Raw genomic sequence first — 25,774 nt, 5'->3', positions numbered from 1 at the left:
GGCATATCACAGCACGGATACATCTCAGCTTTTTCCATTTCCTTAATCCAGACGAATTTTAGGTGAACTATTACAAACCAAAAACTCAAAGCAAAACATTCTTAGCCTGTTGGCCAAACGCTCTTTGAACTCGACAAAACAAACACAGTTGGATAAGATGTTTGAATATAGGTCCATCCGCCCCCCACCCCCCTTTAAAGCTAGTCAGTTTCAAGAGTCACTGGAAAGTGTCCGGGACTAAAAGGGTTTTGTTTCCTAAGGACAGTCTACGTGTTTTCAGCACTGAAAGCTGGACAGCTCCACCCCACCCCACCCCGCCCGCTCGATGCATGGGCATTAGAGCCAGTAACACGGACTGGGTAGCTCTCTGGGCCAAAGGCAGAGCTATCCAGTTAGCAGCATTCCTAGGTGGTTGGTTTATCACTCCGACTTGGGCTCCAGCTGGAAATGATAGTAATTCGGAGCAGGACAGGTGTGGAGCGTGCTCACTATCGCCTCTTCTACTGGTGTCCGAGCCAAACGTTCCTTCATCTGGAGATGAAGAGCTCCTCCCTTCCACAACCACAACGGACCAAACTTCACGCATTCAACCCAATGGGTTTGGCGGCTCCTCCCAGCAAGGCGGAGCTGGGCAAATGTAAAAATGGAAGGACTGAGGCAGTAGAAGACCCAGCCTGCCTCCAGTCCATCAGCTGGGCTCTGTCAGAAAGGGACTGAAACACAGCAAAGGAAGAGGCTGGTGATCATCAAAGGCTGTGGAAGGAGCTGTACAGGTCCACAGACCCTGGAGGGCTGCAGTCTTTTCTCTTGCCAGAGCAGTGAAGACCCGGCTAGAAGTTATGCGAGTCCCATCACTATTCCCATCTGACCAGCTTTGAGAAAGGACTTCGGGATGCGCCCTTCAGAATAGAAGCATCCTGATGATGATTAAGAACAGAAAGCTGCGTTCTGGATCTCGTTTAGTTCCCCTCATCTTCCCAATGTGCAAGAGACTGTTCTGACCCCGAAGAAGTGGCTTTGGGTAGAGAAATGACACAACTGAAGGTCTCTCTCTTTTAACTCTTCAGTGTTTGTCCGCAGACAATCCCCCCTTTGCGATTTTGGTGGGAGAAATCTTGGAAGAAAGAAAGAAAGAACAATATTTTCTTTGCTGACTCAGAGACAAATTCTTTTGCTCTTTCCCATTGCAGCTGGTATCTCCGGAGCTGGGAGGATGGCTGGGGAGCTCTCCCTCAACTTCACCGTGCAGCCCCCAGGAGGAAATGTAAGCAATGCTTTGGTGCCAGGGGTGCTGCTGGAAACAGACTTCCTGCCCCCTTCCCGGGGCACGGCGGTGTTTATCGTCCGCTGTGTGATCCCCTCGCTTTACCTGCTCATCATCACTGTGGGCTTGCTAGGCAACATCACCCTGGTGAAGATCTTCATCTCCAACAGCGCTATGAGAAGCGTGCCCAATATCTTCATCTCCAGCCTGGCCGCCGGAGACCTCTTGCTGCTGGTGACCTGCATGCCGGTGGATGCCTCCCGCTACCTCTTCGAGGAATGGATGTTCGGAAAGGTGGGCTGCAAACTCATCCCTGCCATCCAGCTCACCTCGGTGGGCGTGTCCGTCTTCACTCTCACCGCCCTGAGTGCAGACAGGTAAGATGGCAATACGCCTAGAGATCATCATTCTCTGCAGGGTGTGTGTGTGTGTGTGTGTGTGTGTGTGTGTGTGTGTGTGTGTGTGTGTGTGTGTGTGTGTGTGTGTGTGTGTGTGTGAGAGAGAGAGAGAGAGAGAGAGAGAGAGAGAGAGAGAGAGAGAGAGAGAGAAATTTCTGCTCTACAGGAGCAACTAGCTACTAGATATTAGTACCAGAACTATTCTGGTATCATAGGAATGCTGATGCACCACAATGTTCTGTTTTGACATGCCCTTGAATTATATACCTTGATTTTGTTGCCCAAAACAGTGATACCCATTTCATCTCCATTCCAAAAATACATAAAAAACAACAAACAAATTCCCTCCCCCTTTCCCCCAATAACCAACACATAAAGAGGATAAGGGCTTATTCTGCATCTCTTTCTGCTAAATTATTTAAAGAGAACCATTCAAGGAATTCAAGGCTACCGGATCAGCTCCATTAACATTTTCAAACTTTTCTAGAGGAATAGCAGATAAAGAAAAATACACTTTCTCTTTCCACCATCCCTCATGTCCTAGTCTGACAACTCTTACTCACAGTGGTAGTGATTATTCATGTGAGCAGCCCTATTACTCCACTGGGACTGTTCCCAGGTGTAGTATTTGCTTGAATAAGGAAGGGATTGCAGGCTCAGGTCCTAAATGACAAAAGTATTGCAAAATGACTGACTGCGTCCTTTAAATTATTATCATCTTTTTTTCTTTCCTGTTTTGAACACTTTTCTTCAGCTACAGATGAAAGTTCTTGAACTCTTTCAGGCAAAGTTCTCACTGACTTCTGTGGAAGTCTTATCTGAGCATGTGCACGTATGACTGGCTTTCAGTGTATAACAGTGATAAAGGTTTGTGTTGGAAAATGTATCTTTAGCTTTACACAAGTTTTTTGTTGTTTTTTGTTTTGTTTTTGTTTTAACTTTTTCCTTAAGGGTATAAAACAATTTTTTTCCCAGTTTTTCAGCCAGTTTGCAAAAGAGTCTAATTTCATCTAAAAGCTTGATCCAAAAGCCCCTCAAAGTCAGAGTAATTCAGTGGGCTTTGAATCAGGCCCTATATTATTACTTTTGTATAAAGCATTCAATCTACATTAATGTTTGGTATTTTTGACTACAACTTATGAAAGATCCTTAAAGGAGAAAGTAACACTCTAATTTCATCAGTTCAGGAATTTACCTCAAACTGCCTTGTATACGAAAGTGGACATGCCAAATATACTTTCATTTTAAAAAGTGCTATTGTGATATTCTATATGATATGGAAGGAATGTATTTTCAAATCAGAGATTTGTCAAATCACCAGTGAAATATGGAGGACATGGTATAGTGGTTCAAGTTTCATTTATTTTACTTTTGAGATATAACTTCTGAGTCATCATAAATTCAGTATTATTATACATATAGTTTTGCATCCTCGTTATATTAATAAAGATGCATGAAAGTAATAATACTACTGAAGTCATGATGACTGCATATATTATAGTGTTGACATCCTAGAAAATAGCAATACACACTGTCTTGACTGTGTAAAATATTTTTATTACAGGTGGTTCCTTTAACATTTTAGAGGGTTGTATCGTATTATGTGTAGTAGAAATGCGAGTGATTTCCCTGATAAAGCCAAGCATATTATTTGACAGCTGTATTTCTTCTTTTCCTCTGTAGATTATCTTTTCATTTACTGGGGACTTATTCACTTGGTAAATAATTACCAATCTCAATCCATCAGTTTTTACTCAGCAAAAACTTCCATTGACTTCAGTTGACTGAGTCATTATTACTTTTGGACACAGTCCAGCTTCCATTAAAGTCAATGAGAGTCTTGACTTAATGGGAGTTGAAGAGGACTCTTTCAGCCCTATCCTGCACTTTTGTGGACCTTAAGCGCTCATTGAACTAAATGGAAGGCATTCATGCTGAAGGAATGCTGGACTAATCGCCAAAGAAGTTACAGGGGTCCCACTGTAGTTTACTACATGGTTAGTTTGGTGCACAGTAAACGTACTCTTTTCAAAGATACCCTTTAAAGTACTTGTACCTTTTTACTGCATTGGAACTAAAAGTTTTTCTGGTCTATCTTTGACTTGAGAATCAACTGAAAATATTTAGACTGACCTAAGGAGAGATTTGTGCATTTATCTTTTTTTAGCTTTAGGAGGAAAAAGGGATTGAATTTTTCCCTTTAAACTTCAATGGGGTTAAACATACAAAATAACATATATAAAATATTCAGAGTTTTTTTAAAAGTATGCCTATATGTACTATTTGGATTGTATAAAAGGAGATGGGAGAAACTGGAATGAGGAGCAAAAAGGAAAGGTTTAAATATTCCCATAGTGTAATTAATAGTAATCATAAGTTTGGAAATTCCCTACATCAAGTGACACATGTTACAGTAATGGTGATTTCTGAAAATAAAATATTACAAGGGTTGACTTCATAAGTCACCGTGGACTGAACAGTATGATATTTGAGTGTTGAGACTTGTTGTGGATGGGGGTCAATTATATATTAATGTCCTTGTTTGGATATTACAGTGGTACTCATTCCATATACAGCTATTCTAACTGTGCTTTGTATTTCATTTGACCTTTCAGTTACAGATAAATATTTTCTCAGAAAACTGGTGACCTCTTCCTTTTAGTGAAACAAATGTGTACCTTGTATCTTGTCCCTTGTAGAATACTGGGCTCCCATGATCTTTCTCCATGTAAACTTCCTGTAGAAATTGTACTGTGTGAGGATTAGAAACAATTATATCTGTAAAATGCCTAGAAAACAAGTTTCAATGTGTCTGGAAGTGAAACAAGTGGGATTCTGCTGAGTTAAGGATAATGGACCAGATTTTCAGGAATTGTAAATGGAGCTATGCTGATTTACACCAGCTAAAGATTCAGCCTAACATTTTCAGCTTCCTTTAGCAATACCATGGGCTACTGTTTATAGTTCATACTTTTTTGCATGGTCACATTTTTCTAATATTGTGATCAAATATAATTCCGCTGTTTTCTCTAGATTTATTTTTCCTTTTAACAAATGCTTAAAGTGCAGAGGGTCAAATGCAGCCCTTGTGTAACTCCATTGAAATCAATGGAATTAGACCAAGCATAAATCGGGTCCTATCACCATACATACAGAGTGACTTTTTCTTCTTGTTTAAAAGCATGACCGAAAGAAAGCACTAATTAGATGGCTTTTAGGATAATTGAGTAATGGTCATGGTTGAAATTCAGGCTCCCCTGAAGTTAATAAGAGATTTGTCATTGACTACACTAGAGCCAGCCTTTTAACTCCTACATTTTAATAGCAAAGCCCTATCATCATTTTGGCCCCAATCCAAAAGCATTTAAGTACAAGCTTATAGTTAAGAACCTGCTTTTGTGCTTTGCTGGATCAGCACCTTACATCATTATTAAGATTTGAATAGCTCAGCTATTCAATACAATATTACTTTTAATCTTCTATGGCTTCAAGTAGCATTTCTTGGAACTATGCAAAAGTAGATGTAGAAATGGAGAGAAAGACAACTACAGTTCTATACAACCTTAAAAATATGTGAGTTCAGTGCTGATTTCTGACTTTATAATAGAAAATAAAATGCTTTTTGAGTCACTTTATACCTCTATTATTTCTTACATTGTCAGATACCCAATTAAAATAATAGGATGAGGTCTTTCAGCAATGGTACAAAATATCCCATAGCAGCTACTGGGTTTGTATCCTTAAATATTTGCATACACACTGGACCATGAGGTCATTTTATGAGACATAGGCCACCGAAAGTGGTATTTTCATGAGTAATGTGATGTCACAGTGTCAGCATTTGCAGAGCTGCAACATCATTACAAGTAGTATTGTTTTATGGACTTTATCCCATAAGTGGGGAACTAATAGTAAAAGATTTATCTTGACTAGAAGTCTGTGTTCAGAGGTGTCCACATTCTCCTAAACAAGTCTGTCTCTCTTTAAAACATGGACCGGAGGCAAAAAGTAATTATTTTCTACACTTTTTTTGTGCTAAATTCCGTTGGCACACTGAGTGTATGATGGCGGGGTTTGAAGAAATTTAAACCATCCAACAGGTGTAGTCAATCAGATACCGAGTGCTGTATCTGCCATCCCCACCTCTTTACACAATTCCCACAGTCTCCGCTGCCCATTGGAATTCTGGGTTGAACTCCCAATGCCTGATGGGGCAAAAACATTGTCAGGGGTGGTTTTGGGTACATGTCATTAGTCGCGCCTCCCTCCGTGAAAGCAACGGCAGACAATCGTTTCATGCCTTTTTTCCGTGCAGACACCATACTGCTGTCAGTAGACGGTGCAGTAGGACTGCTAACCATCATCATCCACTGCTTCCAGTGCAACTCTGCTCTCCTGGTGCCATGAATCTACCTCGCAGGTCCTCTCGTCGTTCTGTATAAATATCTATTCTTGTGGCATCCGTTGTCATCTACCGCTTCCACTGCAACTCTGCTCTCCTGCAGACACCATACCACGGCAGCGTGGAGTCTGCTCAGCTCACCACTGCTGTTGTGAGCATTGTAAACACCTCGTGCATTATCCTGTAGTATGTGCAGAACCTGCAAAAGCAGGCGAGGAGGTGACGACAGCGTGATCATGATAGTGATGAGGACATGGACACAGACTTCTCTCAAAGCACGGGCCCTGGCAATTGGGATATCATGGTGGTAATGGGGCAGGTTCATGCTGTGGAACGCTGATTCTAGGCCCGGGAAACAAGCACAGACTGGTGGGACCGCATAGTCTTGCAGGTCTGGGATGATTCCCAGTGGTTGCGAAACTTTTGCATGCATAAGGGCACTTTCATGGAACTTTGTGACTTGCTTTCCCCTGCCCTGAAGTGCAAGAATACCAAGATAAGAGCAGCCCTCACAGTTGAGAAGTGAGTGGTGATAGCCCTCTGGAAGCTTGCAATGCCAGACAGCTACCAGTCAGTCAGGAATCATTTGGAGTGGGTAAATCTACTGTGGGGGCTGCTGTGATGCAAGTAGCCAACGCAATCACTGAGCTGCTGCTATCAAGGGTAGTGACTCTGGGAAATGTGCAGGTCATAGCGGATGGCTTTGCTGCAATGGGGTTCCCTAACTGTGGTGGGGCAATAGACGAAACGCATATCCCTATCTTGGGACCGGAGCACCTTGGCAGCCAGTACGTAAACTGCAAGGGGTACTTTTCAATGGTGCTGCAAGCACTGGTGGATCACAAGGGACGTTTCACCGACATCAACATGGGATGGCCGGGAAAGGTGCATGATGCTCGCATCTTCAAGAACTCTGGTCTGTTTGAACAGCTGCAGGAAGGAACTACTTCCCAGACCAGAAAATTACCCTTGGGGATGTTGAAATGCCTATAGTTATCCTTGGGGACCCAGCCTACCCCTTAATGCCATGGCTCATGAAGCCATACTCAGGCACCCTGAACAGTAGTAAGGAGCAGTTCAACTATGGGCTGAGCAAGTGCAGAATGGTGATAGAATGTGCATTTGGACATTTAAAAGCTCGCTAGTGCAGTTTACTGACTACTGCTAAATTCGACCTAAACTCGTAGTGTAAACCAGGGATGAGACACAGAGAACTAGGGTCTGGGCCAGAGAAGGTTCTGTTGGGAGATAGCTTAAGCTGAGTTTTATGTTTTGGTGTTATTATGTAAGTTAACAATAAAGGCAACCCCCAGAAAAGGGGCATTGTGTATTATATGCATTGTATGTATCTTTTCTCTTCAGGTGAGGATCAGAATGTCACCTACTTACAGTATGAAAAGCCCCAAATCCTCCAGTTTGTTTTGAGTTTTAACCATTTCACATAGCTTTACTAAATGCACGGGAGAATTATTCAAGGAAAAAGATCAGTATGAAAACTGATCTTTGGAACAGACTGAGAAATCACCTAACCTGAAACATTTGCAAGTACAGATATGCAATTCAGATCAGATACAACTTCTCTTTGCTGATTCTACTCTTTCTTTCTCAACCAGTTTTGTTCAACATGTCCCTCAAGACCATGTACTGAATGAGCTTCTCTAGCATGCTGAGAAACCCTTCTTAGCAAATATCCATTTCCTCTAGGTTAAGAACATGGGATTTACTGCATTGGATCATACTATCAAGATCAGTACTCTGCCTCTAGCAGTGCTCCAAAGTAAGGTGAAAAAGGAAACCTAGGCCACATAGCTCTTTGGGCAATGCTATCCAGGGGGGAAAGATTCCTTACTGACCATACTGAGATGAGATTTATTAATAGAATAAATAGTGAATATACTTAGCTTTTTTATATATAAATATAAGAGCTAAGTATCTTCCATATTTATTCTATAAATAATATATATATAAATCACACACACACACACACAGAGGAATTGATTTTTATATATTTCTCACCCAAAATGTATACTTATGTTGCATCATTGCTTCAGATTGCAGAATTGCATCAGAAACAGAATATTTCTAATGTGTGTTTTGTTATAGAAACATCCGTTCTTTCAGGCTTTATGGTTTTGGGGGTTTAATTTTTTTGTGTATCATTTTTCATTTTGCCTCCTCTGTCTATTTCCTATTTTGTGTGTGTGTTGTTCCTTTTGTATTATCCATTGTTTTTTCCACATGAATATTCTACCTTTTGTTTTATTTTTCAATACTTGGTTTACACACTGAGCTCTTTAATTGTGTATTTTTGCTTTCTCTCCATACCTTCTTTATTTTTGTTAAATACACTTTTGTGTCTTTGATCCTTTTATTAGGTACAATAAACAAATACACAAAAATCTAGGGGGATGTCTCTGTGTTGCTACAATGCAAAGCTCCTGCAGAAGGTGCAAATGAAATGGACTCAGATATGTTGAAAAGGGGAGACTAAGGCAACTGGTATGGAACAGCTGAAAAGGAGGATGAGGCAACAGTTTCCTTTTCTTCGGGATTTTAAAATGTAAGGCCAGATCCTCAGCTGCAGTAAATGGACACGACTCTGACGTCAACAGAGCTTTGTACTCATTTACACTGCCTGAGTATTGGCCATGACACTTCTGAAAATCAGGAGGACATGCTATCCTGTAGCTGCTCTTTAATTATTCTGCCCATCACTGAATTTAGAAAGGAAACATGGGGAACGGTTTTATGACAGTAATAGTTTTATAAGGGTAAACTGTAATTGAACAGATTTTTACACCATAGGCTTCTGCCTCCAGACAATTATGCTTCTGGGCAACTAATATCTTTTATCGACCTTCTCCTCTGGTAGTCATACCTTTAGGAGATGAAAATTGATTTTCTTTATTCAGGCATGTGCAGAGCAATAGTGTGCTTCTTGACCCACTGCCTAAGGTTGGGCAGTAGCAATGGCCATACAGTATATTATATCGAGGTGGGTATATATACACACCTTGAAGTGATGTTTATATAAATTATGTATTAGTGGGAGTGTTATTTTAAACAGACTATAGTGAAGTTGTTTCACTTTCCCCATTTTCTGAAATCAACCTGTTCCGATGTACTGGGAAGTTTTTGGAAATCATTAGTTCACTAAGGACCTTTACGTCAATGGGCTTTGGATCAGGCCCATACTGAGGGCAAGGGGGAGAGGAATAAAACCCAAAATGCTTCACTCCCTTCAAATGCCTTGCCCATTCCAGGATACAAGACTCATAGGAGCCAATATGTTTTATAGCCAGATCATCTAGTCTATTACTAGACTAGACAGGGGTGTAAAATGGGTGTCATGGAATGAAGAATCAGGCCCTTCGTTTTTGCTGTTTTCGCAGTCACTGCTAGCCTTTCTGACCAGATTCCATATTGAACTGAATCTGTTATGGCACATTAAGTTGTATAAAAGGTGCCCATCAGCGAATTTTTGGATGCATGTATACGCTTAGATATCATTACAATAGAGAATATTGGAAAATACTCCTTTCGTTCTTACATCATCACCTTCCTTAGGAACAGGCTTGAGCAAATAGATAAAGATGTCTTTTATCAGTCAGTGAAAGGCTGTGCAATACCAGGTAAATGGATTCAGGCCAGTGGCAGTAAGAGGCTATGGCTCTTCATGGATCTGCGAGTTGGCCTCCTGCTGGGAGGCTTTTGTTAGCCTGTAAGAAGTACAGTAGGTTTATTTTAGATGAGAGGTGGAGGAAGAGGCAAGAGAAAAAGAAAAGGCAGAGAAATATTCCCATCTTCCTGTGAAACTCCAGATATAGACGGGGGGAGGAGGGTTTGAGTAGGATAGAATTGTACTTCCTACCCGCAAGGTGATCATATTTTCAAAATCAAAAATGGGGAATTTTTTATGGTGACACCTTTTAGGGTGGACAAATCATCATACCAAAGACAAGAGTATCTTTTTTAAAAGTTTCAGAGTAGCAGCCGTGTTAGTCTGTATCCGCAAAAAGAAAAGGAGGACTTGTGGCACCTTAGAGACTCACACATTTATTTGAGCATAAGCTTTCCTTTTCTTTTTTCAAGTGTCATGCTAGGCTATTGCTGCTGCCAGTTCCTGGGTCAACAGGACCAATTTTTTGGCATGGCAGATTTTGTTTCCGCAGAAACTTATCATGAAACACTGAACACATGTCACTGACATTCACTTTGAGCATATGAACAGTTTTAATCATGTCTCCACTCACCCATTCAACTTCTCTTCACCCCTAATGCTTGTCATCACGTTGAATGATCATTCCACTGGTAAATGCAGAGGCAGTTCTACTCAGCAAAGGGATATGTCTTGAACAAGCATTTTATATTTGTTAAAAAACAAACAGCACCAAATGGATGGACTGATTCTATGAAAAACTGGGACATTTCAAGTGTCCTGAAAGAACTTCCCAGGACACTAGAACATATGAATAAGGTCATTTTCTCCTGTACTGAATAGTCAAATTCTGCTCATCTTACTCAGGCAAATAGACTCATTAAGTCAATGCAGCTGCTCATGTAAGGAAAGCAGGATTTGCTTTAGAGGGTTTACTTTTCACCCTCCCGGTCTAAAATTTCCCTGCATGATCTACTACTGGACACTGACTCGTCATAAAAAGTGCTGAGTTACACCTTAATTCTGTATTTAGATTCCTGATGACCCTTTATATTGTCAAGCTAAATAATGTCTTCTTATATTTCAAACATATACATAATCACACTCAAAGTAAAATGCCAGTAAAGAGATGAGCATGGCAGATGACATTTTGGGGGATTACCTGTGGGCTAAGCACTGGCCCTGTTATCTTAAAATGGAAGCTATGTGGCTGTCAGTTGTACCAAAAAAACTTCCCCAATAGTCTTAAAACATAGCCCAATACAAATCACAGTAATATGACAATTTCAATAATCAGCTTTAAATTACATCTCAGTGATCAACACCTTTTCTTTTCGAGTCAGTAGTTGGCACCATTAACGTCTCTGAAATTCTCAGATAAACATAATCTGTGTTTCAATCTGTTTCAAAAACAGCAGGAATGCAATGTAATCAGATATAACTTTTGCGTCATCTATGTTTTTACAAATGCCTTCAAATTGAAAAAAACATTCACTCTTTTCATAACTGGCGGATCCAGCTGTCTCTATAACTGCAGGGCAGTATCGGTGCTTGCCTTTATAGAAAGAAATCAGTTAATAACACCCCAATTTGGGCCAGATCTTCAGCTGGTATAAAGAGGCATAGCCCCAGTGATGTCAATGAAATTATGGAGACAAGGGGGGGGTGAGGTGATATCTTCCGAGCTTGTCTTTTACCAACAGAAGTTGGTCCAATAAAAGATATTACCTCACACACTGTATCTAAAATCCTGGAACCAACATGGCTACAATACAACTACAAACAACAAATGAAGTTATGCTTATTTACATCTGCTGAGAATGTGGTGCGTTAGCACTGTGTGTATGTAAGGGGTGAGAGCCTATACATCTCATTTACACAGGACATTGCACTTAATTGTTTGGCATTACTACAGGAGTTTATTTATATGGTCAACAGCATTGTTAATAAAAGTAAAGAAAATCCCTGTAGTTCCATATTCCTTGACAATATTAATTATGGTTCTTTGTTAAGAAATGGAAGGGATTTTCTTTTGAAAGGTACAGACAAATGGTTTTCATTACACTTCTCAGACTGCTGTCGAACAGTTTGTGTGGATGGAGCTTGTCTCTAGAACATAACCCTGAAATGGATGTTTCTGATCATAGAATCATAGAATATTAGGGTTGGAAGAGACCTCAGGAGGTCATCTAGTCCAATCCCTGCTCAAAGATTGGACTAGATCTTCCTGATGTGAGGATCACCCGCCTTTGACTACTTTGTTGGTCCTCGTTTCAATTGATTTCCATGCAGATTACATGGTGTAGTTTTAAGGCCCTAATCCTGCACAGTAAAACACCCCCTGACTTCAAAGGTGCAGGATTAGGCAAATGAGTCATCTCAGTGTTAGAAGTACTGAGAAAATCTGGCATGTTTTGGACAAGGCTGCTTGTTAGTGCTGCAGGCCCATGAAACAGAGCTCATTGGTGGCAAACGGACAAGGAAAGAAACACCCCAAATTTGCAGAAAAGCAAAAGTGATATTTTTGTTTTGTCATTGTGGCTGTTACCTTGAAACCTGCTTTACCTGATGGCTGACAAGCTGCCTGAAAGTGGTGGCTCTGATGGCTTTGTAAGAGAAAAACCTAGTCCAGCTGCTGAAGCTATACCCAAAAGGCATTTAGACGTGCTTCATTTCAGGGTACCGTGTATGTGGCAGGAAGTGGACTCAGTACAGTGCAGAGTAGCACAGGGAGTCTGATGCCTGTAGTGGTGGTATAGCTGTAAGGACTAGGGACTTCTTTTTCTTTTTTCTTGCTACTTCCCTATTCCAGTTCGGCAACTTTTAAAGCCTTCTTCCAAAACTCATGATTATACTCCTGGCTGTCATGAAAATTGTTCTAAGTTCTGCTGATAGCCAGTCCATGTTCTGAGTCTTTGGCCACCCCCTTGATCATCTTCCATCCATAATCATCGCAAAGGCCATCCTACCAACATAACTCTGAGGTCTCCACTGGACACATCCATACCAACGTAGCTTCACCTCCCTCAACTTGTCTTCAGTTGGGGCAACCTGCATTAGGCCTCTCACAACCTCATTTCATTTTCTATCATGGAACTGACCATCTCAACATCTTTATTTCCATGGGGGAGAGCATACTGATTTCTTTTCTGGTTGCTGGCCAAGTCTCGGTTCCATATATTAGGATGGGTTGAATTGCAGTTCTGTACACTCTAGCTTTTAACTTTGTTGGTATCTTTTTATCACAAAAAACTGGGGGCATTGCCCACCATTTGCACCAAGCAGCTTTGGTATGATCTCAGGCATCGCTCAGGAAGGTACCATTGTCAGCAACCATTGATCCTAGGTATTTAAATTATTTCACTTTAAGTTCTTTGCTTGTAATATCCTTTATGGCAGGTCCTCCCCCATCAATTGTCACAGCCTCAGTCCTACCAACATTCACTGTAAACTGTGTTGCCACTGTTGAAAGTTGGTTGCAGGATCTCACAGTCTTCTGCATAGATCACAAAGTCATCAGCAAACAGCATATTCCAAGGTGACTCCCTTCGTATATTCTCACTTACCACATCCAAGACAACAAAAACAAAAAAGGTCTCAATGCTGACCCTGGCGCAGGCCAACATTTACTGGAAATTCTCAGTTGTAGCCATGTTTGGTTTTGACTGTGGTAGTCACTCCATCATACATATCCTAGATAAGAAGGACATATCCTTCCAGCACATCTTTCTGTCACAAAGTCTGCCAAACTAATTCTTGTGGTACATGATCATAAACCATCTCTGAGTCCATAAAGACCTCTTTCAGTTGCTGTCTCTTTTCTCTAAACTTCTCCATGAGGATTCATAGAGCAAATATGGCATTAACACATGGTGACTCTTCCAAATTTCAATCATTTCATGCAGACACTTTTTGATAATCTCCCATACTTTCATAGCACTGGAAAAGGACTGAACACCAGGCTAAATTTTGCACTTGGATTCATGGGAGCCCTATATGCACATCCAAACACTGAATTTGGTTCATTGTTTTAAAAAATATTTTCCCCAATCAACTTCAGTGAGAATGATGAAGTTGTTGGGGGAGGAGAAGGAAAATAGTCAGAAGGAAATGAAACATATTTTAGCACTCAGATTTACTCTCGGTACCCAGAGTCGTATTTTGATAATATCTGAACTTTTATATGTCTTCCCATGCATGCATATTCTGTAAGCAGGAAGGAAAGAATACAATACTGAAAACAGCGCAAGCAGAGGGAGCTCAGCCAGCCCCAGGTCCTCAAAGGTATTTAAGTGCCTAAATACTTTAGAGGCCCTAGGTCTCAGTCCCTTGAATGACATTAGCGCAGTCACAGAAGTACAGATGTTGAGAATGGTACTTTGCTGTTTCATTCATAAAATGAATATTTGTAGTAAATTATTGTCCTGATTCATGGTATTTTATTATTTAAAAGCAACAAATCACAAGAAAGCTCTTTCCCATAGTATTAGGTGCAATGGAAGATGATAGTATCTAGCACCTGAGTGGCTTTTTCTCTCTTGAAGCGGCAATTATATCTGTTTCTTTAAAATAATCGTCACAGATGATATAATCAATATTAGGGTTTGAGACCATGTGCCCCCAACAAAAATACTTTAGGAAGAGGATACTCTTTCATTCCAACACTAAGATATTTAGTTTGTGTGTCGGGGGAGGGGGTTGGGGGGAGGATGACAGAGGGAGTTTCTTCCATGCCAACAATAAGAAGCTCTGTAACATACCCACTAGGCAGGTTCAGATATTCACAATGGGAGCTTCAAGTGAGCATGTGAATGTATTTATAAGCAGAATGCCCAAGCTCCAGAGAAAGAAAATTTATTATAAAAATATTTCCTACAATGAGGCACCCTTGCCATTGGTGGTAATGTTAGAAAAGGGAGGAATACAGACTTTTAGGGAAGACTTCTAATTAAAACTGAAAACATTTATAATAAATACATGACCTAACTGGCAATGTACAATGGGCTGGGTTCATCAAAGAGGTTAATGGGAACATGGGTTTCCTTGGTAATTTAAATAAATAACATTCCTTACTTAGGTTTACTTCCAAATGTTAATAAAGCCTAGCCAAATTTGTTTATAGAAATCTAGCAGCTCATAGATTTCAGATTGTCCTATTATCTACATCTGTGCCAATTTTGTACAAATAGAGAAGCTGCGTAATTGCTTTTCATTAATGTTGTAATACATCATTTATGTTTGATTTCATCTGTAGTCTGTTACTTACCATTTCCTATTCCATGTCTTTTCATAGATATAAACAATGGGCCAGATTCTTCAATATGCTGAATGCCTCCTCGCAGGTGCTGAGTTCCACTCCCACTAACTTCAGTTGGCGGGCAGGGTGCTCTGCACCTCACAGGATTGGGCCCCAGGACAGGGAGTGAAGAATAATGTGTCCCTTTGAAAATGCCTGGGGAATTTAAGTAGACAGGACACACTGATTAAATTTGCCAGCCTGACCACCCTTATTCTTCAGAACAGAAGCCAGGGGTTCTTTGTTACCACAAGTGATCAGTAACTTTGGTTTATGTCTCAGCTTAAAGAGGACACCACCAACAGCACAGTACCCTCTAACACTGACTCAGTGATGGCTCAGGTGAAAGTGTACCATCTACTGAATCACCAACATCAATTTCTGGCAGCGTCCGGTTCACGCCTAACACTACTTAACTGATGAGAGCTGACAAGACCACAGTCCCAGGTGGTGTGGCTGCAGCTATAATAATTCAATGTCCTGTCATGAAAGAGAGAGAGAGAATTGAATTTCTTGATACAACATGTGGTTTTCACAGAAAAAATGTAATTAAATATTATATTTAATATACATTAATAAATACAATAAACTGTAATAAAATAGATTATATGTACATCTATGACACATCACATCAGAAAAATTCAAGTGTTACATGTTACTTTAATCAAAGGCTTGTATTGCCTTTATGCATCAGACAAAGAATGTTTATTATTAATTAATTAACTATTTTTGCCCCTCTCCAGGTACAAAGCAATTGTAAATCCCATGGACATCCAAACATCAAATGCAGTTCTGTGGACGTGTTTTAAAGCTTTTGCCATCTGGATAATCTCCATGATGTTAGCAGTTCCTGAAGCAGTTTTCTCTGAAGTGGCCCACATCAATGGCACAGATAACGTCAGTTTCAGGGCATGCATTCCATATCCCCAGACAGATGACATGCACCCGAAGATCCACTCTGTGCTGATATTCTTAGTATATTTCCTTATCCCTCTCACCATCATTAGTATCTACTACTATCATATTGCTAAAACTTTAATTAAGAGTGCACACAATATCCCTGGAGAATATAGTGAGCATTCTAAAAGACAGGTAAGCTATTTGCAGTGCACTTGTATAGTGAAAGATTTGTCTGCTGTACACATTTTAAAATAAAAGCACAAAAGCTGTAACATGCTGTGACAGGGTCGGGCCGGATGGCTACAGGAGAGTAACAGAAGGCAGATATATTAGCCCCAGGTTAAGTAGGTCCCTTTTCCCTGGGTAAGGTAACACGGAAGGTTCCAGAACAATCAGGAACCTTCTGGAGACAATTAAGACAGACAGGCTGATTAGAACACCTGCAGCCAATCAAGAAGCTGCTAGAATCAATTAAGGCAGGCTAATCAGGGCACCTGGGTTTAAAAAAGGAGCTCACTTCAGTTTGTGGTACATGTGTAAGGAGCTGGGAGCAAGAGGTGCTAGGAGCTGAGAGTGAGAACACATGCTGTTGGAGGACTGAGGAGTACAAGCATTATCAGACACCAGGATGAAGATCCTATGGTGAGGATAAAGAAGGTATTGGGAGGAGGCCATGGGGAAGTAGCCCAGGGAGGTGCAGCTGTCACACAGCTGTTCCAGGAGGCACTCTAGACAGCTGCATTCCACAGGCCCCTGGGCTTGAACCCGGAGTAGAGGGTGGGCCCGGGTTCCCCCCAAACCTCCCAACTCCTGGTCAGACACAGGAGGAGTTGACCTGGACTGTGGGTTCATGAAAATGGCCAAACTGAGGGCTGCCGTGAAGCTCCAAGGCGAGCAAATCCATCAATAAGCGCAAGACCCACCAAGGTAGAGGAGGAACTTCGTCACAATACATAGTATAGGCCTAGGATTATATTAAAATTCTCATAGGCATGGGCCCATTATCTCAAAAATCTCTCTGTGTTAAATCTTATTTTACAACAGTTCTAAGACTAGTTTGGAATGAGTATTTTTACTCTGTTAGATAAGAAATACAAAGAAAAACAAGCTGAAGAGTGTGTTTATTTCTTTTCTGTCTTAGTTTTGTAGTAAGAAACAGAAACAATTCAACTGATGACATTAATTACTATTTATACTAATGTATGGTATTGGTGACTTGAGTATTTGTATGTGTTGTTGATTTAGCGATCACTTTTGTATTTGTTAAGAAACAGCATTTGCTGGGGCAACCAGTTGTAGTTTTCTGACCTCTATATACTCATCTCTTGCTGAAAGAAATCCAGTGCATTACAGGGTAATCTGTGGAAACAAACTGTAAAGGGCCAGATTCATCAAAGGTGTAAAAAAACCTTGTGCCTGGAAACTAGGTATTGAAATACAACAGAAAAGGCAGTTCTTGTAGGACTTCTAGTCTAGCTGAAACCAAGAAGTGCTGAAAATCCATGTAAGGATTTCTTCTTGTTTCTAGAACAAAGTGGCTTGGATAAGCAGTCAGATTTTGGAGGCATTCCTCTGAATAGAAATGCTGAATGTACCGAGGTTCTTCACAATCCATATTTAGTAGTACCATCCTTCTTTGCATCCTCTATATTACAATATGCTACAAGTCTTTGAGAGAGAGCATATTAACAGCCAACTGAAATCAATGTGACAGATCAACAAGCCATATCAGCAGCCTACTCATCAGTGTAAATGACACAACAGTTTTGCTGTTCAACAAAGTAAATCTTTCTGAGGGAAACTGCCTCAAAATCCTACATCCACTTTACAGACAGCTTAGATTGCTTAATAAAAGACCAATGCTGATTAAAAGAATTAGGTAGGGTATTTGCTGCCACATTTTAGACTGTTACATTTTCACCCCCTGAGAAGAGATAAACTATTTACCATCTAAAAATATATTTAACAGAATAATGAAAAAATTCCTTGTGTCCTCTGTACTCAACATTTTGTTTCTATTCTAGCCTGTTTCCTTTTAAAAACACACACTTACCAGCACTGCACGGACCATTTTCTTACTCTGTGAAATATAAAGAGCCATTTGTTTGATCTCATGGAAAGTAAAGCTAATTTACATCACATTTCCGAAACTGCCAGAGATTCTTTAAAAAACAAAACACATTTTTACTTTACTTATTTGTTGAGTTTATCTATTAGATTAAAAGGGGGAGGACAGCCTGACCTATGTACATATCACTTGATAAATGGTAAAGGATTCAGATTCCTGCTGCCAACCAGAGTTTCTCTAAGAAAGAGAACAGACGGAGAACATACACATCTCATATTTTCTGCTAGCTTTGCAATTTACAGCTGCGAATAGAGTGCAAAATGGGTGTAAAATCCTACTCGATCAGAATGGTAGCATTTATAGCCAATTTCCAACTCACTTTGTACAAGTATACATGGTTGCACAAGGTGAAAGGCAATGGAAAATCAGGCCCAGTAGAAGCAGGAAGAGATTCATAGGCCTAGAGTGTGTGCCCTTCAAGGCACAAACTTTGCAGAGATAGAAAACAGCGTGCTCTCTATGGTTGTGTGAAACCTGCTGGTTTGGGTTTGGATGGGTATTGGTGAACTATACTTACTGGTTTAGTTCACAGGGTTTTGCAACCCTCCAACACCCCCAAATTCATTTGAGCTTTTCTAGTAAAAAATAGAGCCAGAAAGCAGGAATCCTCCGCATAAGCCCTTCTCCCCACAGCAGGCCCTGGCTCTTCCTACAGTGGAGGGAACACACAGTGGCTTTCTACCTTCACTGTCTTCAGGGGTTGACCATCTGGCCTGTTCCCTCCATCTTGTTTTTTGTGAGGACCAGTGTGTTGGCCATATTCCCCTACATTTAGCCCTGTAAATGGCTTCGGAGGAACAGGCGGCCTGCAACTCCCATTATTCTACAGCAATGCAATTGGGAACTGCTTCTCTAGTCTCACTTTGGATGCTTTACCAGACCCTTTACCTCAATCTGCATCGGAGATGCCACTGAGTGCTAAGAGCACCTCTTCTGGGGATTTGCTAAGAGAATGGTACAAGCTGTGGCATTTCAGCCCCAGAGGGAAATAATGGGATGTAAGTGCCATTGCTTAGCTAAAACTCCATGCATCAGACTAATAATGTCTCCAAATTTCAATTTTTTTTCATATTAGCCAAGGGTTGAGATATGTTCCAAAGGAATCTATTCTACCATCTTACTGTGGTGGCTGAAAGCCAATATATACTTGGAATACGAGTCCGTCTTGGTGTACCTATCTATTTAACAAACCCATATATAAAGGCCAGTTTATCTAGTGTAGCTGCAAGCAGCTAAGGAGTGGTTAATGAAAGTGAACTGTACATGAGAAATGAAAGCAAATGAGATAGCAAAAGTAATTTAGCCCTTAAAGGGAGTAATTTTACTGATCTTATCTGAATTCATTGTTAGAGTTAATGTTAAGTGAAATGTTACATGTTTTAATTAAGTCTGTTATGTGGATTAGTTCTATTCTGTGTTGTTAATTTGGGTTCTGTTGATTTATCATTTTAGATGGAAACTCGAAAGCGTCTGGCAAAAATTGTTCTGGTCTTTGTTGGCTTTTTTGCCATCTGCTGGTTCCCTAACCATGTATTGTACATGTACCGGTCCTTTAATTACAGTGAGATCGACCCATCATTAGGACATATGATCATTACCTTAGTGGCCCGAGTACTGAGTTTCTGCAACTCCTGCGTCAACCCATTTGCACTGTATTTTCTGAGTGAGAGCTTTAGGAGACATTTCAACAGTCAGCTTTGCTGCAGGAGGAAATCTCATCAAGAGAGATCCACCAGTTATCTGCTCAGCTCCTCTGCCATACGAATGACTTCTCTGAAAAGTAATGCCAAGAACACTGTGACCACCTTGACTTTACTGAATGGGCACAACCTAAAACAGGAAATGTCATTATGATTTCATCAGTGTAGCACTTTACCTAGGAATAATTCTGAGCTTTTATTTCACAGCCATGTCAATAGCTTAAGGTGCTTTCACTAGTCCTTGAAACAGAGGATTGATCCAAGTCTTTCAGTTTGAGACCGTTGCATATCTAACTTCTAATTACTTTCACACAGAAATGAATGATATTACTGAGTGAGAAGAGAAGAATGAGGGTTTCTAAGACTGTTTGTTAAGGGACACAATTCTGTACATTTAACATGCAGGACAACAAAGGTATGCTGTTAATAGTGGTGTAGCTGATCTGATGTTATTTAAAAAAGAATATTGATTCACTTAGATGAACAATTTATGGTACGTGACTTTTTATGACTATTGCTAATTGCTCTTGTCCTGTTCTAATAGAGTGTATGAGGAACACAACTAAAAATGATGCACACGCTCTGTTCATTAGGGCTGGGAGAGGTGGTTTTTCCAAAGCCATAGGTTCTAGATTCAGAAGAGAATCAAAACGTTGTGAAGGCTGGATCTGCAGTTTTGCAAATCTGCATAGTTCCATTCACTTGAATGGACCTACAGCAATTTACGCCAAATTTGGTTTTTGAAGTCCAAGTTCTGTTTGGCTCTGGCAGACCATGAGTTCTGGGAGGCTGCATTTTTAAAATTGCATTCCTCTGTTATTATAGTCCTAGAAGCAGTGAAAGAATTACAAGGCACCCAGAATCTTTGTCACTTGCATAGTACAGGATTCTATTTAGTTAGAATTTTGAAAATGACAGTTCCTTTGAAAATTAGTTAGCTATGTCAGGGTAAAAAGCATTTGGTGAAACTCAAAAGTTTCTCAGAAACCAAAATAAAATTCTATGGTTTTATAAAGCCTGCAACCCCACTGGGTATGGCTACCTTGCAATTAAACACCTGCCGCTGGCCTGTGTCAGCTGACAGTCTCGCCGGACCTGGACTGTGGGGCTATACAGTTGCAGTGTGATGTTAGGTCTCAGGCTGGATTATAGCTCTGGGACGCTCCCCCATCACGGGATCCCAGAGCTTGGGCTCCAGCCCGAGTCAGCTGACATGGGCCAGCCACAGGTGTTTAATTGCAGTGTGGATGTATTCAGTAGTTTCTACTGTGTCTATTGCTTATTATATTTCACTCCTAATTTCCTACTACCAAGTGCCCTTGTTGACTTAAAACTACTATAAACTTCAATGGAAATGTTGAACATGCAGTACGGCAAGATTAAGGGTAATGTTTTCAAAGATCCCTAAGAGAGGTAGTAGCCAAATCCTATTTTCAAAAGTGTCTTAGATACATAGAAGCTTCACGCTCTCACTGAAAGTCAGTGGGACCTAAGTCACTGATGCACTCTTGAAGACTTTACCCTAAATCCCTCAAGCAGGGATTCTTAAACTTTGTACTTGTCTTAGTGCAATTAACGGCAGAAAATGAACAGTACCATGTGACCAGCCAGCGCTCGGTGGACCAGCCACAAAGCCTCTCAGGACCACAGTTTAATCTCTAAAGGATTATGCTATGTTGTGGAGAATTTCAGTACTACTGCTTTCAAGGGGAAAGTTTCAGAGTATGCATTTAGCTGTAGGGCTGGGATTGCAAGGATGATGAATGGTAACTGATTCTACCTTGCAAAAGAGAAATGGTAAGACCTCCTCTTGCCCTAGTACCACCCTGTGTAAAGGGGCTTGTGGCAGGGTGGTCACCCTGCCATGCCTCAAAGAGCTTAAAACAGCCCTAAGAGAGGGCTATAACCAGAGGAAAGCTAAGCTGATTGGGGGAAGTAGCCACAGGTGGGGCCATGCCCCAATCAGGCCATAGCTGGCCCTATAAGAGGGCTGTTAGCCAGGAGCTGAGAGAGAGACACTCTCTCTAGCTACATGGAGAGAGGAGGACCTGGCTGCCTGGGAAGCTGAGGAGGGTACCTAGGGCAGAGCAGTGCTGGGGAAGGGCAGAGGGAGCTGGGGAGCTCCAGCCTAGCAAACCCCCAGGCTGAAGGCCGAGGTAAAGGCCCACAAAAGGGTACTAAGGCTGCAGAGGAGCAGCCCAGACCTAGACAGAGGCAGCTAGTCTGACTCGCCTTGCTGCTGATGAGTGGTACAGACTGCAGTCTGCCCCAGGAAGAGGGGGCTAGATGATGACTGACAGTAGCCACTGAGGCAAGGGAGGGATTGGGGGTTTCCCTGGGGAGGAAACCCCCAGACTGAGGGGGTACTGCCAGGGGGAAGAACCCTAATCTAGAAGGGTACCTGGGTCTGGGAGGGGCACGGGGCCAGCGGCAGGCGAGACACTGATCGGCAGAGGGCGCTCCTGGCTGAAAAGAGCTAATTCCCTGGCCAACCAGCAGGAGGCACTGCAGCGGTGAATCGTCACCCTGTCACAGGGCTACAGGGCAGGTGTAAGATAGTGCAGAGCCAGCCAGGAATGAGGGACAGTAGATGGCGGGAGGAGACATGGCCAGGGAATATCTGCACCCTGACCACTGCAACAAGGACATATATTAGCTCAACGGTTCTGTAGCCTGGGCCAAGGCCACATCAGATGCTGCCTTTGGAACAGGGGAGACACGAGTCCCTTTTCCTCTATCCCTGTGCTGTTGCCTACCCTGTGCAGGGATGAATCTGGCTCTGAATCCCTAATGGAGCTGCATTGACTTCAGTCTGCACACACAGATGTTTGTAGAAGTAGGCCATCTTACACTTAATGAATGAATAACACAACACAGTCTAAATCAAGTCTGCATATTTAGGACAGCTTATAATTTCAAAGGAACCAATGTCTCTGTGTTACAGTTCCTTCAAGAAGAAAAGGAGTACTTTCTCGGTTGTGCTACTGTTAAGTACTAGCTATTTGTGGATCTGTAGAACCAGTTAAAGCATCAAACTACAATTCTCTTTTCCAGTCTCTGATATCAAGGCACAAAAATAGTTCCCTCCACTTTTAAAACCATTTGAGATATTTTAATATAACTCTGCAATTGATCACATTTTCAAATCTCTCTTAAATCTCTTAGAATTAAATGTAGTACAAATGTTTTATCAGATTAAGCTATTTGTCTAAAATCATTATAATCCAACTCTTTAGTGTGCAATAATGAAAATAACAAACTGATGTTAATTAAAACCAAGGTCTACAGAGCAATGAACAAAGAGAAATATGTCCCTGTTTTAACTGTCTCTTTTGGGCTGAACACTTGATACTTAGCATGCCTCTACAGCAAGAAGAAGAAAATTGCTTTCATGAGGACTGAACAATCTTCTGTTCAGATACCAGAGAAATGTAACACTACTTCTCTTTTAGTTATCAGATTATTGTATTAAATAACATGGTGATTTAGATCCTGGTCCTAAAGACTTCAGCACATGTGTAGCTAACCACGTGAGTAGTCCCATTGATTTCAATGCCTAAGTGCTCTGCTGGAGCAGGGCCTATATATTGGAGTGTATACTTACCACTATGAAGGAATGAGGGGACAAACTGTATTCCTATTGCCCCCACAAGGGCACCTGTGCTAGAGAGAGAGCGAGAGAGGATTCACCCAGGAGAAAGTAGGCAGCAGTATGATTAGAAACCTAAAGTGAAATCTTGGCTCCTTTGAAGTCAATGGGACTTTACCATTGACTTCAGTGGGGACAGGATTTCACATCTGGAGTTTATATATAAAATAATTGTATTGAGAGATGCATTGGAATGGGTAAAAGGGGACTGGGTATCCAAGTAGAAAGAGAGGAAAAAAGAAAGAAATTATTTTCCTGCAGTACCTTCAGTCCAAGTATCACTACAAAGGTTAGTTGAAACTCAACACCCCTCTGAGATAGGGACAATTATACCCTGATTCAAACTGATAAAACTCATGAGGTTAAGCAAAATTGTGGTTCAGTGGCAGCACTGGGGATGACTGCCTTTCCCAGGTGTCTACAATAGCTCCTTGGGAGGTATGTATTTGGCCATTTACAGACTACTGGAATGACTGAGCTGGAGGAATTCTGACCCAGTAACAATGTATGACAGAACTGTCTCCTTCTTTATTCTGTAAAGAACATTCATCTTCACAGACAGAACTCCAACTTCTTTATTCTCTCTCCTCCTATCTCCTCAACTGCAGGTCTTCTTTCTCCCATTTTGTAGCTCATTCCACTCCCCTCTCCTGTTTTTCTGTTAATGTTCCCTCTCCTGAGTCATCTCCTTGTCTCCCTACATCCTCCATCCCTGGGTGACCTCACATCCCCTCTTATAACTTTATACTAATGTCTCCCGAATATCAACGCTACCGCTGGCTTCTTCCATTAGTCTCATATCTCTGCCTGCCCCTACTATCTCACCCCACCCTGTCAAAAGATGAACACTTCATTTGAACTTCCAGGCCCCTCTTTTCTATCTCCAGTGCCCATCACTGCCCATGGTCATCTCTCAGCTTTACTAGTGCACCTACTTAGCCTCCCTATTTCTCATCTAAGCTAGACAGTCTCACTGTACAGCATAGCATTTTACAGACCGTTAGAGTGTATCACACTTATTAATCCATAGCAGCACTTTTCTGGTGCAGAGATTACTTAATGACACCATTGTCCTACTGCAAAGGAACAGCCTGCTTTATAATGGATTATCTGACACTTACATTTGACTTGTATTTTTTTCCATGTAACTGCTTTAAATTGCTTTGTGTGGCATGGGCAGCATGAGCCTTTCTTTCTGGTAAAATACCAAGCTACAGCCTTGTGGTTTCAGTCGTGTGGAGAAAAGTCACACTGGGACAACAAGCTAGGGTGACCAGTCAGCAAGTGTGAAAAATCGGGACCGGGGGGGTGGTAATAGGAGCCTAAGAAAAAGACCCAAAAATCGGGACTGTCCCTATAAAATTGGGACATCTGGTCACCCTACAACATGCAGCTCCTTACTGACAGAAGAAAAGCAGATCTTCAGCTCATATTTCTCAGACATAGTGCTCAAAGCTTGACTTGAGTAAACTAGCAGGTTCTCCTTGGCCATGCTCTCTATGTAGCCATAGAGAGTTATTTGACTCTTCTCGAGCTTTGCTAGGATTTTTGCTATGGCAAGATGTACCGCACAAAAGTATTTTGATTGTTTCTATTCCTGTGCTTCAATAAGCATTGTAACCATGTATAATTATGTGTGTAGTGCTATTTTCATGTGGCTTGCTGTTGTAATAATTAAAATGACCATTACAGAATGCTGTGTATGGAATATTCTCTTCTAAACCACACGGGAAAGAAAGTAGAAAAATGTAATAGAGAGTGCCTCTGTTCTGCATGAAATTGTCATCGGATAATACCTGAGGTCAATGTTGAAATACTTATTACAGGATATCTATTCAACCCCTTTATTTCTACAGTGGAAACAGTTCTTTTCTGTTTCGGAAGGATTGGTTTTTTTTTTGCTCACTAGAGATTTGAGGTGGTTACTTTCAACAGTATTGTTTTGAATGCTTGAGAAAAGCATTGCTATTTCACCACTCCTGAGAAATGACAGAGCAGAAGTGGTTACATTTCCTTCTGTGGAGAACACTTTCTCTGCCACAATGGAGCCTGTGCAAAAGCAGTTTTTACAGCACTGTGTCATCCCATTGTGCCAGTAACAGAAACAATTACATTGAATCCTGAAATGTTGACGCTTCTGAGCTCTGAACAATCACACCAAAAAGTACATTCTGTTTAATCTTATATTTTATACTGATATTTGCTTTATAATGAATACCAATATTGCCACAATGCAGAGAGATAACAACTCTTTTTGAGGTCCTGTCCAACCCAATTATCTTTTTCCCCAGACTCTGTTGAAATGGACTCCTGGAGATTGTAAACATAGGGAGGAGACCAGAATATTCTTTTCATAGTTCAGGAAAGTGGCGTATATGG

General features: G+C 41.1%; 1 protein-coding gene across 1 annotated transcript; it reads left to right on the top strand.

Moving 5' to 3' along the window:
* Positions 1-475: 475 nt before the first annotated feature.
* NMBR (neuromedin B receptor) lies at positions 476-25,087 on the top strand. The gene is made up of 3 exons (XM_007056287.4): positions 476-1,641; positions 15,762-16,110; positions 19,499-25,087. Exons 1-3 carry the CDS (start codon positions 1,214-1,216, stop codon positions 19,898-19,900), a joined length of 1,179 nt encoding a protein of 392 aa, XP_007056349.2. The 5' UTR covers positions 476-1,213; the 3' UTR covers positions 19,901-25,087.
* Positions 25,088-25,774: the final 687 nt, after the last annotated feature.

This window comes from Chelonia mydas, chromosome 3, assembly GCF_015237465.2.
Source record: "Chelonia mydas isolate rCheMyd1 chromosome 3, rCheMyd1.pri.v2, whole genome shotgun sequence".
NCBI classification, from domain to species: domain Eukaryota; kingdom Metazoa; phylum Chordata; order Testudines; family Cheloniidae; genus Chelonia; species Chelonia mydas.
This window is presented reverse-complemented; position numbering and strand designations above follow the sequence as displayed.